This window comes from Carcharodon carcharias, chromosome 21 (assembly GCF_017639515.1).
Source record: "Carcharodon carcharias isolate sCarCar2 chromosome 21, sCarCar2.pri, whole genome shotgun sequence".
Lineage (NCBI taxonomy): Eukaryota > Metazoa > Chordata > Chondrichthyes > Lamniformes > Lamnidae > Carcharodon > Carcharodon carcharias.
This window is the reverse complement of record NC_054487.1, coordinates 72,022,662-72,039,170: the sequence shown is the minus strand read 5'-3', so window position 1 is coordinate 72,039,170 and position 16,509 is coordinate 72,022,662. Positions and strand designations below refer to the sequence as shown.

The window sequence follows — 16,509 nt, the reverse complement described above, 5'->3', positions numbered from 1 at the left end:
TCATGTGTTACAGAAGCTACAGTAGTTCTAGCCTAATGGTGTTTTCAAATATTATCCATCTTGAGTAGCTCTGGGTTTGTTTTCACGTCTGTTGCATAACATTGCTTATTCTGCACAGACAAGACAGCATTTTTGAGCAGCATACACAACCATAATGGATACACTGCAAAGTAAATTCTCTGCATTATTGCAGCTAAAAGTAGTAACTTGACTTCACTGGCACAAGGAAACCTGGCATAGTTAATGAGAATTTCTGCAATTGATTTATATTAGTTTATAAAAATAAATGGGCTGCTCTCTGTGGTCTAATTGTGCCGACCATTCTTTACACTTTTGCTTGCCCACAGACTGTGTCAGATTTTGCTCTGTAAATTAGTAAAATTTTAAAGCCACTTGGTGCAGGGCTCTCTACAGGGGATCTGGGACGTGTGTGAATAGGGCAAGTAACTGTGCATCTCAACCAGTCAGAGTGAAGAATCATTAATGATCTGCGCAGAGTATGAATAAGCAAGTTAGAATATTTAAGTCAGTGTCAAATCTAGTACAGAAAACAAAACAGAGAGGGAAAGAAAGATAATATAGAGATGGACAAAAGAGGCAAAGAAAAAGTTTTAAAAGCTTTTCTTGTTTTTGAAATATGGATAACATACTCCACACTGGGTTAAAGTTAGTTCTCAGTTTTAGAGATTATTTGGCAATAATTAATCTTGCATCATCAAAAAGTTTTCTTTGACTAGAATAAACTTTTTCCAGTGAGTTTTGTGGGTATATATCATGTTAGTGCAGTAACTTTGCACCATTCCATGTGTTTCAATGCCAAGTCTCTCGACAAGATAGTAGTATAGTGCAGCTTCTGGGAGAGAGCACAACTTGGAAAGCAATTTCCCAATTTTGCATTTAACTGTGCATGTGCTGTTCCCAGAAGTTCATATTCAATTGAGACTTTAATAACAATGTGCACTGTTGGCCTCACCACCATTTCTACAACAAAATGCAGCTCATTAGTTTTTAAGGTAATGCAGATCTTTGAAAAAAATTTATCTGTTTTGTTTCTTTTACAAATTACAGAGGAGACATTGTCTTGAATGATGGGTTATGCACATGCTTAAAGAAAATATGTGAAAGTAAGTAACAAATGAGCTTTATATTGATAGTGTAAGTTGGAAGAAATTTGCTTAGAAAAGGCAAATGTTTTTTATATTCTCTGGAAAGGGTTTGGATTTTTGTCTGGATGTATGTCAAGAGCATAAAATCTAGATGGTGGAAAGGACTTTCAATCCATTAAATCTGCTCTATCCTGAGTCCATGTATGATTATCCTATCATAAGCCTCCTTGCAATATTTCTTGGAGATAATCCTGACATTGTAAGTGGTCAAATATGCAAAAGCCAAAAAGTCTTGAGTCCCATAATAGTCTTTGAAGAAAAGTTTGCTCCCCGTGGCTGACTATTTAGTCAATATATCACGATAGTATGCAGTGAGGAAGGCTATTGAAGTTTTTCTTTTCTTCAGGAAACTGTGCTGCTTGGCAACAAACAGAATTTTGTGAAATACAAAGCACAATGATCATGACCTCTGACAAAAGGAACAGTGCTTCCAAGAAGAGGAAAAATAAGGTTAGTTGAAGGATTGTATAAAGCTTATCAAATCTGCAGAGTGATGGACAATGGTATGTTAATGTGGGTATTAAACATCTTTTAGGGGATTTGCTAAATAGCAAATATTCTGCAAAGCATTATCTAAATTGAAGCAACCCATATACCTTGTTTTTATTTGAGGTAAGAATCTAACAATTAAAAAACACCATGATGACTTTAAAACAAAATAATTTAGGTGCATCACTTCCCTCTCAAGCCACCTATTAAAATAAGATTACATTCAGCATATTTCACTCCATGTTCTGACCACCTGCCACCATTTCCTATATGGTATTTTGTATAATTACATGATAGATTGCAGCTGGAGGGTGTTGATGTTCTCCAAAATCAGATTACCCCTACAAATAGATTGAGCTTGGCCTAAATAGCCAAGTGGTTATGGTACTGGGTTTGTAACCCCAAGATCAAGAGTTCAAATCTCACCATGGCAAACTATGAAACAATGTAATTTCATCTGAACAGGAACAGATGGAAACGTGTTTGTACTCGAAAGAGTTACAACACTTGACATTTTGGGCTTGGCCTAAATAGCCAAGTGGTTATGGTACTGGGTTTGTAACCCCAAGATCAAGAGTTCAAATCTCACAATGGCAAAACTATGAAACATGTAACTTCATCTGAAACAGATGGAAACAGGTTTGTACTCGAAAGAGTATCAAGAGTTCAAATCTCACAATGGGAAACAATGTGACTTCATCTGAAACAGATGGGAACGGGTTTGTACTCGAAAGAGTTACAAAACCAATTTTAGGCACCTGGCTCGTTGGTCTAGGGGTATGATTCTAGCTTTGGGTATTTGTAGTGAATTAATATGCGAGAGGTCCCGGGTTCAATTCCCGGACGAGTCCCCCCATCATTTTTTGGGGCTTGGCCTAAATAGCCAAGTGGTTATGGTACTGGGTTTGTAACCCTAAGATCAAGAGTTCAAATCTCCCAATGACAAACTATGAAACAATGTAACTTCATCTGAAACAGATGGAAACATGTTTGTACTCGAAAGAGTTACACACATATATATATTATAGCTTGGCCTAAATAGCCAAGTGGTTATGGTACTGGGTTTGTAACCCCAAGATCAAGAGTTCAAATCTCACAATGGCAAACTATGAATCAAGAGTTCAAATCTCACAATGGCAAACTATGAAACAATGTGACTTCATCTGAAACAGATGGAAACGTGTTTGTACTCGAAAGAGTTACAAATAGATTGAATGTCCCTGTAAGATTCCTGTAACGGCATCTCAATACCTATACTTCGTTTCAATGCACGCCATAGGAGCAGTTTGCCAGGATATGTTGAAGGATAAGTATAATTGTGGCTATTAAAAATGATAAATACTGTCAAGCAGTCACAGTTGCTGGTTCCAAAGATGATGATTTCTTTATTTTAAATAATAGTGTTCAATGTCATATTTTAAAATGCTCTTTTGGTGCATTTTTGAAAGATTTTTATATTCAATCTCAGGATGTGGGCATCACTGGCAGTGCTACCATCAAGTTGCCCATATCCTAGTTTTCCTGAGAAATTGGTGGTTGGCTATCTTAATCCACTGCAGCAGCAAGTTGATGCAACACAGAGGTTTGCTAGGTTACTTCAGAGGGCATGTAAGAGTCAGCCATGTTGATGTGGGGTTGGGGTGATGCTTAGGTCAGACCTAGGAAGAACAACTGGTTTCCTTTCTTAAAGGGTATTATAGAACAGCTTGGGTTTTTGCAACAGCCTGACAGCTGAGTGACCAAGAACTTGTTGCAGTAGTATAAATGACATTTAACTTAAATTACTAGGAGGGAAGAAATTGCTGTAACTTTTCTGTGAAATTTTTTGACCCTCTGTTTCCCTCCCATTTTTTAAGCAGTGAGTCTGTTATGTTCTGGAAAATCTGTTCTTTGGATTTCCTTTATTACATTTATTTCAGTCTTAAAATGGATCATAGAACATAAGAATAGGATCTGGGGTAGCCCATTTGGCCCTTCAGTGCTGCTCTGCCATTCAGCAAGATCATGAATGATCTCAACTCCTCCTTGCCACACTATCCTATATCCCTTAGTACCCCAAAATCTATTGAGCTCTATGTTGAATGTACTCAGTAACTGAGCATTCATAGCTCTGTGGGTCAGAAAATTTCCAGACATTCAGCCTTTCGAATGAGAAACGATCTCCCCGTTTCAGTTCTAAATAATCAACCTCTTTTTCTGAAACTTTGACCCTGTGTGCTAGATTCTGCAGTCGGGTGAAACATTTTCTTAGCATCTGTCCTGTCATGTACCTTACAAATTTTATATGTTTAAATGCGATCATCTCTCATTCTTCTAAACTCCAGAGAATACAGACCTAGCTACCCAATCTATTCTCACAGGACAATCCCCTCACCCCAGGAATCAGTGTAGTGAAACTTGGTTGCACTCCCTCTGTGCCCTTCCTTAGGTAAGGGAATTAAGACTGCACGCAATACTCTTAGGTGTGGCCTTCCCAATGCTTTGAATAATTGTAAAAGGTGATCTTTACTTTTATGCTCCAATCCCTTGTAAGAAAGTCTTTTTACAACATTTGTCTTCCTATTTGCTTGCTGCACCTGCAGTTAACTTTCTATGATCCCTTTACAAGGATACCCAAGTCATTCTGAATGCAAACATTTCCCAGTCAATCACCATTCAAAAAATATTCTGCATTTTTTATGTTTCCTACCAAAGTGGATAACTTCACACTTTGCCAAATTGTATTCCATCGGCAGTGTTCTTGTCTTCTCACCCAACTGTGTACATCCCTTTGCAGTCTTTTTGCATCTTCATCACTTATTTTCCCACCTAACTTTGTATCATCAGCAAATTCATCAAAGTAATTAATATAGATAGTACTTGGGCTGCTGTTCTTTACAGATCCCTATGGTACCCTGGTAGTTACAGGCCCCCAACCTGAAAATGTCCTGTTTATTCCCAATCTCTGTTTTCTGTTCATGTTCCAGTTCTCAACCCATACTAATATGTTACCTCCAATCTCCTGAGCCCTGATTTTATGTAATAATTTCTTGCGTGGCACCTTATTAAATGCTTTTTGAAAAATCCAAATTGCTGAGCCTCATTATATATCTGGGCTACTATTTTCACTGGTGTTACCATTCAAAATATGATCCAGTGCATTATTTATAGCTACTTAGAAGAAATACATTACCAGAATATTCATGGCCTGATTTGGTTGTATTGCCACAATTTTGGATAGATACTTGTCATATTTCACACTGCTGGTTTCCACAGGTTCAATGCTACTTCCTGCATTATTCAATCAGAAAGTTCAGTGTTCTCTGACCTTCACATACCTGTTAATTATCTATGCTGTTCGCTGGCAGCACAGCTCAACTGTTTGTATACGTGCATGATGTTTCTCAACATGTGCAGTAGAGGCAAGTAACTATCCTTTAAGGGGCAATTTCATCTAACAGCCAGAAAGAGTGTTTTAGTAACTGCTGTGTGAGCAGCATGGATAGAAGCTGAGAAAGTTGACTTGGGCTCATAAAGGGAACAGTTGGCACATTGAAGTCTGGTTTCACCATTCTTTAATTTTTTTCAAAAGAGTGAAGCAAAACTAGTTTGCTTTGTGTATTTGCGCATCTCACTTTGCAGATTACAAGAAATTAGATTTTTCTTTTCATGAAGTTATCCTTTTTGCCTCAATAGGTCAACAGAAAAACATGTTACCAGCCATGTGTGAGAAATGACCTCAACAATTTCTCTCCGCAGTATGAGAAATCAGAGATATCCCATTCCCAGGCTGAAAACAGGTAAATCTCAGTGCTAAGATAAGGTTATGCAGCCCATTAAAGTTGCAGAATTATACAGTTAAAAAGAAGAGTCTTGCCTGCTAAGGTTTCTAAACACTTTATGATGTGTTAATCATGTAAAACTGGTTTTCCAATGCATTAAGCCTGCTGATGTTCTAAATTTGCTTCATTGGTACATTGTAAAACGATGGAGCAAGTATGGTGACAACTGCACAATTTGTTTGCACATCTCACTTGATATGCTCCATTAAGTTAGTGTTTTCTTTTCAGAGATATCCTTATGCTTCAACGGGACCCAACTGAAAGTCTCAAAAATCTTTTTATAAAGAGGGAGCAAGCAAGTAAAACTTGCTTGGTGCATGATGCCTTTTAAAGCCTTGAAGGAAAAATTAATGAACGGTGGGAATAGAAGTCAGTGCAATTTTTATTGTGCTTTCAAAAGCCAAACTGAAAAAATAAACCTCTTGCTGTGACTGAGAGTATATTGTTTGAACGACAGACTAGCCCATTTAGTTTCAGTATAATTTAGAGGCTAGTCCTTATGCCATTTGTAAATTCCTGAGATCACCTTAAGCTGAAGGCAAATATTATATTTAGAAAAAATAGGAGTTAAGTGTAATTGTGCAGTCAGGATATAAGTAAATGAAGTTCTTGGGGAAGTTGATCGACAGTAGCTTACATTTATATAGCACCCTTGATGCAGGAACATGTGCTGAGGTACTTCAGAGGAGCATTTCAAATAAAATTTGACACCGAGCCAAAAGAGTGGGGGACCAAAAACTTAGTCACATTGGTCGGTTTTAAGAGTGACTTAAATGAGGAGTGAGATATAGAAAGGTGATGAAATTTAGAGAGAGAATTTGCGTGTTTAAGACTTTGGCAGCTGAAGGCACAGCCACCAATGGTGGAACAAAGGAAATCGAGGGTACACAAGGTTAGCATTGGAGAAGTGCAGAGTTGTAGGGCTGGAGGAGGTTACAGAGGCTGGGAGGGGCAAGGCCGTTGAGGACTTTGAACTGAAGGATGAGAATTATACATTTAGGCATTGTCAGATTTCACGTGGAGTAAAATGGGATATTTTCGCTAAGAAATAAAATGTGGCAGATGGTTATTTTAGAGTAAGTATACTGGTGGGAGGTGTAGAGGGGGAAAGGGATACAAATTTAATTTAGCTAGTGTTTCTGCAACTGGATGAGAAATATGGACTATACTAGGTTGAACTGAATCCTACATTTTACTCCTAACCATCTGAACCTTTTTCTGTCTTTTGTAGCGCAGAGTTTGTTGATATGTGTGAAATTGCATCACTAATCAGACAGAAGAGAAGAGGACCCGAGTCACTTAGATTCCTATGGCGAACTGCTGCCACTGCTCTTACAACAGGAACATTAAGGTATTGACTCAGGGTGAAGTTGAAGTGCATACTTGTGTAGTATCTTTTGTAAATAAGTTAAGCAACTTTTTAACATAACAATTTTGTTTGTGTTGTATATAAGGATAACAGCATCAGTTATAAACCAATAGCTCCAGTGGCATTGTTTATTGCTTAAAACCTTGCTGATAATGGATAATAGTTTAAGTTAAAGTATTCTTGAAGGGTTGTCTGACCTTGTTGTTTTAGATGTGTTAGTTGGACAAATTATCAGTTGCAAGCTGTTTTTGATAATATGCCCATTAGTTATTTTTCAAGATCACATTATCCTAATCTCTCAATCTATTTGGACTCAGTTCTATCTCAACCAAACAAACTAGCTGCTGCAAGACTTCTAATTCCTTACCTGGTTCTTAGCACAGCAGTTTGCAAGTCTCTAGTCTTTTTTTTAATAAAAAAGAATCTTACCACAATCCAAGCTCAATTATTCCTTCTTTCATTATCCATGTTCTTGATTATCCACAAGAGTTTTTGCAGAAATAGGAGACTTCTGTCAGGGCTGTCAACAGCTTTTTTATCTTTATTCCACCTGTTGTGTTCTTGGTGACCAGAGCATTTGGTGCTGCAATTGTTAATTGATCAGCCAATTATCCAGCACAAAGTTTCCCGTTGGATATATCCACAACTCCCCAGTGGTTAAGCAGGCTTATCAAATGAGTAGCTAATCATACAGACAAGGTCCTAAGTTGAGGTAGTTCCGCTCAACAAATGTGGCAGTGGGGCTTTGTATAATAAGCCTGGGTTGTGGAAGGGAAAATGAGCCAGGTCTCCTGCACTATCACTACCCTGAGGCCTCTTTACTGCTGGAAAGCTGCTAACGAGGATGAATGAGGCCCTGACACTAATTTAAGAAGCAGCTAGATCTCTTAATGGTAGTTTGCAGGATTTATATTCTATAATGAAGGGTATCTTCATCTGAGCTGATCCCTGTGACTCAGCTAAAAGTACTGACCCAAGAAGTAACTAAAGCTGTCTTTTTCCTCCAAGATAAAGAGGATAATGAAGATTTAAAAGGATATAAAGGCACTGGAGAGGTTGTAGAGAATGATACCAGAAATGCGAGGGAATACATATCAATAAAGGATTGAGAGGCTGGATCTCCTCTCTTGAACTAATATGAGGTCTTTAAAATTATGAAAGGTTTTGATAGAGTGGATACAGAGAGAATGTTTCATGTTGTGAGAAAGAACAATAACTAGAAGTCATGGATATAAGATAGTCGCCAGGAAACCTAATAGAGAATTCGGAAGAAAGTTCCTTGTCCAAAGAGTGGTAAGAGTGATAGCACAGCGAGTGGTTGAAGCAAATTATGTAGATGCATTTAAAGGGAAATTAGATAAGTATTTGAAGGAGCAGGGAATGGGTAATAATGATAGTAGATCTAGGTGAGAAAATATGAGAGGAGGCTGAAGTGGCGCATAAGCTGGCATAGACTGTGCCCAATGGCCTGTTCCTCTGCCATATATCCTATGTAATCCAATGTGAGAAGTGCTAAAACATCAGCTGTATCTCAGTGATGGCACTCTCACCTCTAAGAATAGATTTTTGGCTCAAATCCCATAAGGGAGATTTGTGTGTAAAATAGGATGATGCTCCAGTGCAGTATTGGGAGTTTGTCAGAGCTATCATCACTCGGATGAGACATTAAACCGAGGACCCCATTTGCCATCTCGGGTGAGTATAAAAGATCCCACAGCATGATTCAGAGAAGAGCAGGGGAGTTTCCTGGGTGCCCTGGCCCTCAATCAATATATCTATATCAGGTTATCTGGTCAATTATCTGATTGCTGTTTGTGGTATCTTGTCATGTGCACATTGATTGCCGTGTTTCCCTAGATTGCAACAGTTTCAAGACTCTGAATTGTTTAGGATGTCCTGAGGTTTTGTAAAGTGCTGTAAAATTCTTGTGTGCACAATGTGATGGTGTTTGCAGTGTTTATTCAGTGAGTGTGCCAAGAAGATTTATTTCTCAGTGCTGTGCTATTTGCCAATCTCTCCAGTAGCTAAGTGGCTGGCAGTCTCTTCAAATTATGAAGATTAAAATATTGAATTTTTTATTCTTGTGTCTCTTTGCCTTCCACAAACTCCTTAAAGATCATTGATGCTCGTGAGACTTGTGGAAGTGATATCATGTGGGTTGTCTTATGTAAATCTAGAGTAGCTGTTTGACCATTTGAAACTTAATTGGATTTACGGTTTTTGAGCCAGTGCAACTTCCTTTGCTGCACATGTAGAAAGCGAAAAAACAATATTTTGTTGAGAATTTTGATTATTTTACAGATATGGAGTAGACTTCAATTCTGTTGGATATGATGAAGCAGCAACTGCTCTCCCTCTGCAAGACCTGATGTCAGAAATGAATTTTCCATCAAACCCATTTGCACTGGGACGTTCTGGTGAGATTCTTATTTCCAACTCAAAGACAACCCTTATCTAGGTACTTCCTGATTTTAAAACCTTTATGGTTTGCACTGTTCAACGTTTATGTTTCGAACTTATACACCCAAAATTGGGATTGTTTTGTTAGCAGCTATTTAAAATAATTTTTGTTCTTTTCCCAGCTTCATTTTGCTTAATTGCTTTGAATTTTTTATTCTCAACTTCTCCAAATTTTTTTTAAACCCTTAAATGAGGTTGCTGAATAGTTAGTCATGTAAACTCATTCGCTCCATTCCTGTTGTCAATTTTGGAAAATCTGTTCAGTCCAATTAAAATAAAAGGACAGTGAAAAATTTCAATTTTTCCAAACTTGATAAATGTCCCAAAGTCTTTGTAACTACAGGTCTAATTGTAAAATAAAATGGCTTGATTTCTCTAAAGCCGTCCTGTGAATACTAAATATAATGCTTCCCATCAAATGGAAGAATTGAAGCATAACTACAAGAACATTATTATCATACCTGCTCAAATAGAGGATGAGATTCAATCAGATGCATCCTTCAGGTGGCAGGTTTACTGTCTGGGTGTCAAGTAACAAACATTTAATGATGGTAGACCAGCCACAAGGGCTATTATCAACATAACTGCAAAGACACACAGGAAGTTGTGTTTAGGGAATATGTTTTATTAACTTCTATATTGCAGCACACTTTTGTAGAACCTCCTTTGTCACCCAATGATAGTATTGTTATTTTAATTTTAATATCTTTATTTGTGGGAAGACAGTGGTGATAATGTCACTGGACTAGTAATCCAGAGGCCCAGGCTAATGTTTTAGGGACACTGGTTCAAACCCTGCAAATGTAGTTGGTAAAATTCAGTTAATAAAAAATCTGGAATTGAAAGCTAGTCTCATTAATAGTGACCATCGATTGGTGTAAAAACCTCTCTGGTTCACTAATGTCCTTTAAGGAAAGAAATCTGCCATCCTTACCTGGTCTACATGTGACTAATGACCCACAGCAATATGTTTTACTCTTAACTGTCCTCTGCCTAACAAGCCACTTGGTTCAAGGGCGATTAGGGGTGGGCAACAAATGCTGGCCTTGCCAGCGATGCTCACATTCCACAAAAGAATAAAGAAAATAAATTAAAGTTGCTATCCAGTCCTTGAATAAATGCATTCAGTTTGCATTTATGTAGCACCATGGCACATCTTTTAAATGTTACAAAGTGTTTTGCATAGATTGTATTATTTTGAATTGATGTGGCTCTTGCGTAGACAAACGGTAGCAGGAAATCACACAGAGGAATGGCCACTGGAAGAATGTAGTCCCAGACACTGGCCATTTTCCTGTTCCTTTTGAAATAGCACATGCAATCTGGTGCTCATCTGAAAATACTGTTAGGACCTCGATTTAGCATAACCAGTGGTGCTGTGCACTCTTGATATTTTACTGGAGTGTCACCCTAGATGATGCTGTAAAGTATTAGGTTACTATTAGAATCTGCAGCCTTCTGACCCAGAGACAAGAGAACTAACAACTCTCCCAAGAACACAATTGTGTTCAGAAGGCAAATTAACAAATTAGATAAATAAGCATTAATGTGTTGATTATTAATTTATTTTAGAGGGCTAGGTGGTGTAGTGCATTAGGAGACAGTCATTTCACCGTTGAGACATAGGTTTTCCTTTTCCAACTACGAGTGATGAGGTTTCCTCTCTTTGCCAGATACATTTGTCCTAGGTGAATTAAGTTTGAGAAATTTCAACCCAGTTCCTCGAGGGCGTGTTCTTATATTACAAAATTGCCCTTAAATTAGCAATAGCACTCTCTCAAAGATGGGTGGTGTGAGTAGTAAGTGGGAATACTCTACTGAGATTGAGTTTAAACAATTGATACAGATCTATCATAGACAAATCTAACCTGGAAAGTGTTTTATTTCCCAGCATTGATATCCCATGCTATGATGAGTGCAAACATCCACCCCCATCTACCGTTGCTGTCTGAAGCTCCTCTTAGCCATTGCGTGGGGAATGAGGAAGAGAACTTTGAGGGATTACTTTAAAAAACTAAAAAAAAGTTTCCTATTTTAGTGTTTTAAAGATTTACTGACAATCAGCAAATGGACATTTTCTCAATTTATAAATTAGCTTTCAGTAAAGTAGCAATATTGTTTTGTTTGCATCAGGACACCATAATTAATTGAATATTATTTATTTTTATCCAGTTCATTTTCCTGGCAAGATGTGTGCACTTGCAGGCACCAGAGGAGGTGGAGAGAAAAAAAATATATCTGGAACATCAGGTAGTACTAATGCAGGGAATAATGAAGCTTCTCAAGGCAGAAGAAGATCAATGCGTATCAGCAAAGCAGAAAAATTGGACAAATCTGCCAGCTCCACTCAAAGGCCTCAGTCAAGCTCAGGTGCCTCAGTTCCTAAAACACCCCCAGAATGTGCAAGAACTCCACCTAAAAGGGCTGGAAAGCAAAAGGCAAAAAGGAAATTGGAGACTGAACAAAGTAAAATTCCCCCTGATAAAAAGAAAACCAGAGTTACTCGCAGTTCCTATAAGAAATCTAGTTCTAGTAGTTCCGATCCAAATGATAGCCCTTTTGTCAGTGAAACTGAATATCAGCCTCAACCTCCTCTTTCCAATGAAGAGCTGTTGACAAACCTGGATAATAGTGATGCAAGCCATACATCATCTAATGATTGTGGTTTACGCATGACATTAGTGGAGAAGGATAGTGAGGAGGAAAATAATGAAAAGGAGCATGATCATGTGGAAAATAAAAACTCTTCTGTCAGTGAAGAAAGCTGTGCACCAATCACTGACCAGATTAATATTGAAGACTCAGGAAACTCAAATCTTCCACCAACTACTGATGATAAAAATTGTGGAAGTTGTGTGGAACATAACTCAGGAAACTCCACAGAACATGGAGACAAAGAAACTATTGATAATGAACAGAGTAGTTCAAAAAATGGAATTTATTCTCTCAGTGAAGATGCAACCTCTATTGCTGTGACTAATAGTGATCAAAGCATTGGCCAAGTTAAATACCTTGGAAGTCCATCAAATGAAGATAGTGCTGAGATAGAAAATAAGGTACTTTTAGAAGATCAAAATTCTGAACAATATGAAGCAGTAGAATTTACAGAAACAATGGACAATTCTGAACAAGTACCTGCTTGTGTGGGTGATACCGGAAGGCAGTCACCTGTTGAAAGACCAGGCGAAGATGTTGTAGCTACTCATCCCAAAAGTAGTATGTCCTCAGAGAGTTTCAATTGTGAGCAATTGAAGGAAACAGAATCTGCAAAAGTTAAAGGTAGTTCAGATGAAGAAAACCATGCACCTGATTGTAAAAGTGACATTGCTGGAGAGTCATTTGTTGAAATTCCTGGAAAACCCATGGATGATAGTGACCTGATGAGCAAAATGTCTTTGGAGAATATCAACCCTGAGATATTTAAAAGAGTGGGATCTCTGGAAATGTTAGGTGTTGAGAAAACATCTGATTCCCAAAGTGTTATTGGCCAGCAGTTTGCAGAAACTCCTGAAATGTTTATGGAGGATAACAACCCAAAGAGTGAAATAGCCTTGGAGAATATAAAAACAGAGCAATTTGAGATGAGTTCTACAGAAGTTTTGGGTGCACATGAGCAAATACCAGATTGTAAGATTGATGATTGTAAGTCATCAGTTGAAGACCCTGGTAAATTCATGGAGAATGACAACTTGAAAAGCGAATTAGGTTCTGTGAATCTCGAAGCTGAGCAGTTTGAGATGGACCTGGGGCGAGATTTAAGTAAACCATCTCGAACATCTGATAGAAAAAGTGACATTGCTCAGCAGTTACCTGATGACAGTCCTATAAAAATTACAGAAGGTGAAAGCTTAAAAAGAGTAATCTCAGATGAACGTGATCGCAATCAGATGACTTCAGAGACACATGAAGCTTCCGATGATAAAAGGACCAAACCCGAGTTGTTTATTGATGGGACTGGCAGTAGTGGTGCTGAGGACTTTAATGTGGACAACAATGAAGTAGTGGCTATGGAATGTGATTCACCCATCAATGACCATCAAATGCCTGAAGCTGAACTTGATTCTCAAAAAAATTCAAAAGAAAATGAAGAAGTAGGTTCTGCTTTATCCTTTAGCTCTGATCACGAGACATTGATGCCAGATAGCACTATTGAAAATACCAATAGGGAAAATGCAGTCCAAGAACCTCCTGAAAGTGAAGTTAAGAAAAAGTTAGAACAGAAAGGAAAAGGTGTACCACGTCGCAAATCTAGATTCCATGCAGCAACCACAACTTGGTCTCCAGAAAGGGAAAGAAAACGTGAACAGAAGAGATCCAGGTCCAAGTCACAGGGACGATCTGGGTCCGCGTCCAGATCACGAGGAAAGTCTCGGTCCCAATCACGGGGCAAATCCAGGTCCAGGTCACGAGGGAGGTCCAGGTCCAGATCGCGAGGGAGGTCCAGGTCACGAGGGAGGTCCAGGTCGCGAGGGAGGACCCGGTCCGGATCGCGTGGGCGGTCCCAGTCCGGATCGCATGGGCGGTCCCGTTCCGGATCACGCAGGCGGTCCCGTTCCGGATCACGCAGGCGGTCCCGGTCCGGATCGCGTGGGAGGTCCCGGTCCAGATCGCGAGGACGATCAAGATCGCGAGGAAGATCCGGCTCCAGGTTAAGGGGAAGATCCAGGTCCAAGTCATGGGGTAAAGACCACCATAGTCACTCAGACAGGCCTGTGCATGAAAGAAACCGTTTGAAAGGAGATGATAGTGACCGAAGCAACCAAGCTTCTCCATCCTCTAGAAAAAGATCCAGGACTCCCAGTAAAGAGGGGGACAAGGAAGAGCTTTCAAGTGAAGTTGAGAAGAGGGAAGCTGAAGCAGATAAAGGAAGAAAAAGCAGACTGCGCTCTAGGTCAAGATCTAAATCCAGAAAAAGATATCATTCTGGAGACAAAGAAGAGAAAGTTAGTTTTTCTCCAGGGAGAAGAGATAGATACATCGATGACAGCTGGAGAAATATTCGAGGAAAGGATAGATCCAGAATGAATGATAGGGAAAGGCCAAGAGGATATGATAGATTCAGGATAGATAACAGGAGTAGAGAATTTCAACAAACTAACAGATATGCAGATGAACAGTCAACTGTAAGTACTAATGAGTATATAGATGACAGGAATCCTGAATGGGTGATGGAACAATTGCAGACATCTTCTGATGTCAGTATGAGAGAAAATGAATACAGGAATGATGCCAAATGGGAAGAAAATAGATACGAAAGGGATGATTCTTGGGGTAATAGGAACTTTGGTTGGAAACGTGGTCGTGGACGTTTTCGGGGAGGTTCCTTTCATGGTGACCAAAGTGAAATGCCATGGCAGAATCGACGGTCAAATTTCTCAGGCGAGCAAAATAATTCAGGGAAATACCAAGGAACTGGACCCCGCAGATATAATGACCATCAACATAATAGGTGGCGAGGTGATTCAAATGTATCTTCTGAGGTCCGTGACCGTTCTGGGTGGTCATCTTTCTCCAGTTGGAATGCAAGGAAAACTCTGCCAGCAGATGTCCAAAATTACTACGCCAATAGGGGAAGGCAGGCTTCAAGCGCACAGTCAAGCTGGAGAGGGCCTGAAGAGGAACAGTACCAGGCTTCATCAGAGCAAGGTATGCATTTTTTTGTCATTTCCTTTTTGAAAGCTTACAAAAACCTTTTGAAAAGTTGTGTGGTGTTGGTTATTGTTATAACTGCTGAACTACATTTGAAAGAAAATGTTGCTTATTGCTAAAATTCAGGACTCTATCAAACACTGTATTTACAATTATGAGGAAGAAGAAAATGAAAATTCAAACCTGATAACTTGTGTTTTTACACAGGAACATGATTTCTATAGGTTTTAGTGACTGGTGGATTGCTGTGTTATTTTTAATGCTGACTGCAAAATATTGTCTTAATGAATTGTATTTTGTGAAGCTTTTAATTCAGGAAACAAGTTACTTTAAGAAAACACACACCAGCAAAAAGGGTGTTACCTTTAGCATATGGGTGCTACTTCTGAATAATTCATAATCTGAATTATTTTAAAGAAAGGAATATACCAAGAGCACGTACTTTTTGAGTAAATTACAATAATGGTTTTCCTCCCAGTAACATACGATGGTTGAGATGCATAAGATGGCTAGTTTGACTGTCTCATGCAAACTATAGTTCTTAGAAGCCTGAGGCACTTTTAGCCTTTAGTGTTTTTTGATAATTATTTTTATTTAAGTAGAATTGGGATTCAGTAACTGCATTTTATACTACTTTTGGAGTCCTAACAAAAGGCTTATTTATTACTGAATTTGTGCTATATAAGATAATTTTGAAGAATTTTTTCCTCCATGGGGCAAATAACTGCAATTAAATATGCATTTTCCCAGGTAATTTACTTATAAAACTATCAAATAGTTTAAAGAATTGTTTGAAAGCATGTCTGTGGCTTATGGTTTTCAGATAAAGCTGAAGACATGGTTATTAAGATGATTAGATCAAACATCTTGGGATCCATTCCTTTGGGTTATCAAAACACCACCAATTCACAACTCTTCCATGTGGAACAAATAAAAAGGGTTAAGAATGGTTCAGTTGCAATCATATATGAATGCTGGATTATTTCCAGAGCTTAATTTTTCAATTCCTATCAAATTATTCTAAAAATTAATGGTTGAAGTAGTTTTCTTTCAGTGGCCAGGCATGCTTTTCCTATTGGGGCAACAGTGGATATGTAGTCCCTGTGAACGGCAAAATACCTTTTTAAAAAGTCATTCACTAGTTGCTCCAGAGTATGAAGAGAACCAATAGGAGAAAAATAATGTGATTAAAAAGTTAAAACTTTGACCTGTAAAACCTGATTCAAAGTAAGCCCATATTGATGAAATAAAAACCTGATAGCTATACATAAAGGTCAAATATCCTTTGTGCATAATTCCAAAAACTGAACACCTCCAAAAACCACACTTTTTTTGAACCTCATTGACCTTTAGTGCGGGAACTCTAGTTGTTTGTCTGCACTGTTTACCTTGCTGTTTTTTTTAGTCAACATGTCAAAAAGAAACTCATTACAGGAACCCTGTATTTATTATTCAGTGATACATCTTACCTTCCTGGCCTTCTTATTTACTTTAGACTATAGCTAGCCTAGGCATAGGCTATTGTAATTTATCTAAATATGTGGTATCCAAAAAC

At 38.4% G+C, this 16,509-nt stretch overlaps 1 protein-coding gene across 10 annotated transcripts in view; it reads left to right on the top strand.

Moving 5' to 3' along the window:
• scaf11 (SR-related CTD-associated factor 11) overlaps positions 1 to 16,509 on the top strand; it is a 117,718-nt gene that overhangs the window by 46,835 nt on the left and 54,374 nt on the right. For 9 of the 10 annotated variants that reach the window (XM_041215755.1, XM_041215757.1, XM_041215753.1 and 6 more), the window contains 6 exons: positions 1,069 to 1,124; positions 1,513 to 1,616; positions 5,331 to 5,434; positions 6,708 to 6,827; positions 9,147 to 9,262; positions 11,478 to 14,951. In XM_041215755.1, coding sequence (XP_041071689.1) covers positions 1,069 to 1,124; positions 1,513 to 1,616; positions 5,331 to 5,434; positions 6,708 to 6,827; positions 9,147 to 9,262; positions 11,478 to 14,951 — 3,974 coding nt within the window. Of the gene's footprint in view, positions 1 to 1,068; positions 1,125 to 1,512; positions 1,617 to 5,330; positions 5,435 to 6,707; positions 6,828 to 9,146; positions 9,304 to 11,477; positions 14,952 to 16,509 lie in introns of those variants that run through there. The other variant, XM_041215761.1, reaches the window with a different exon arrangement.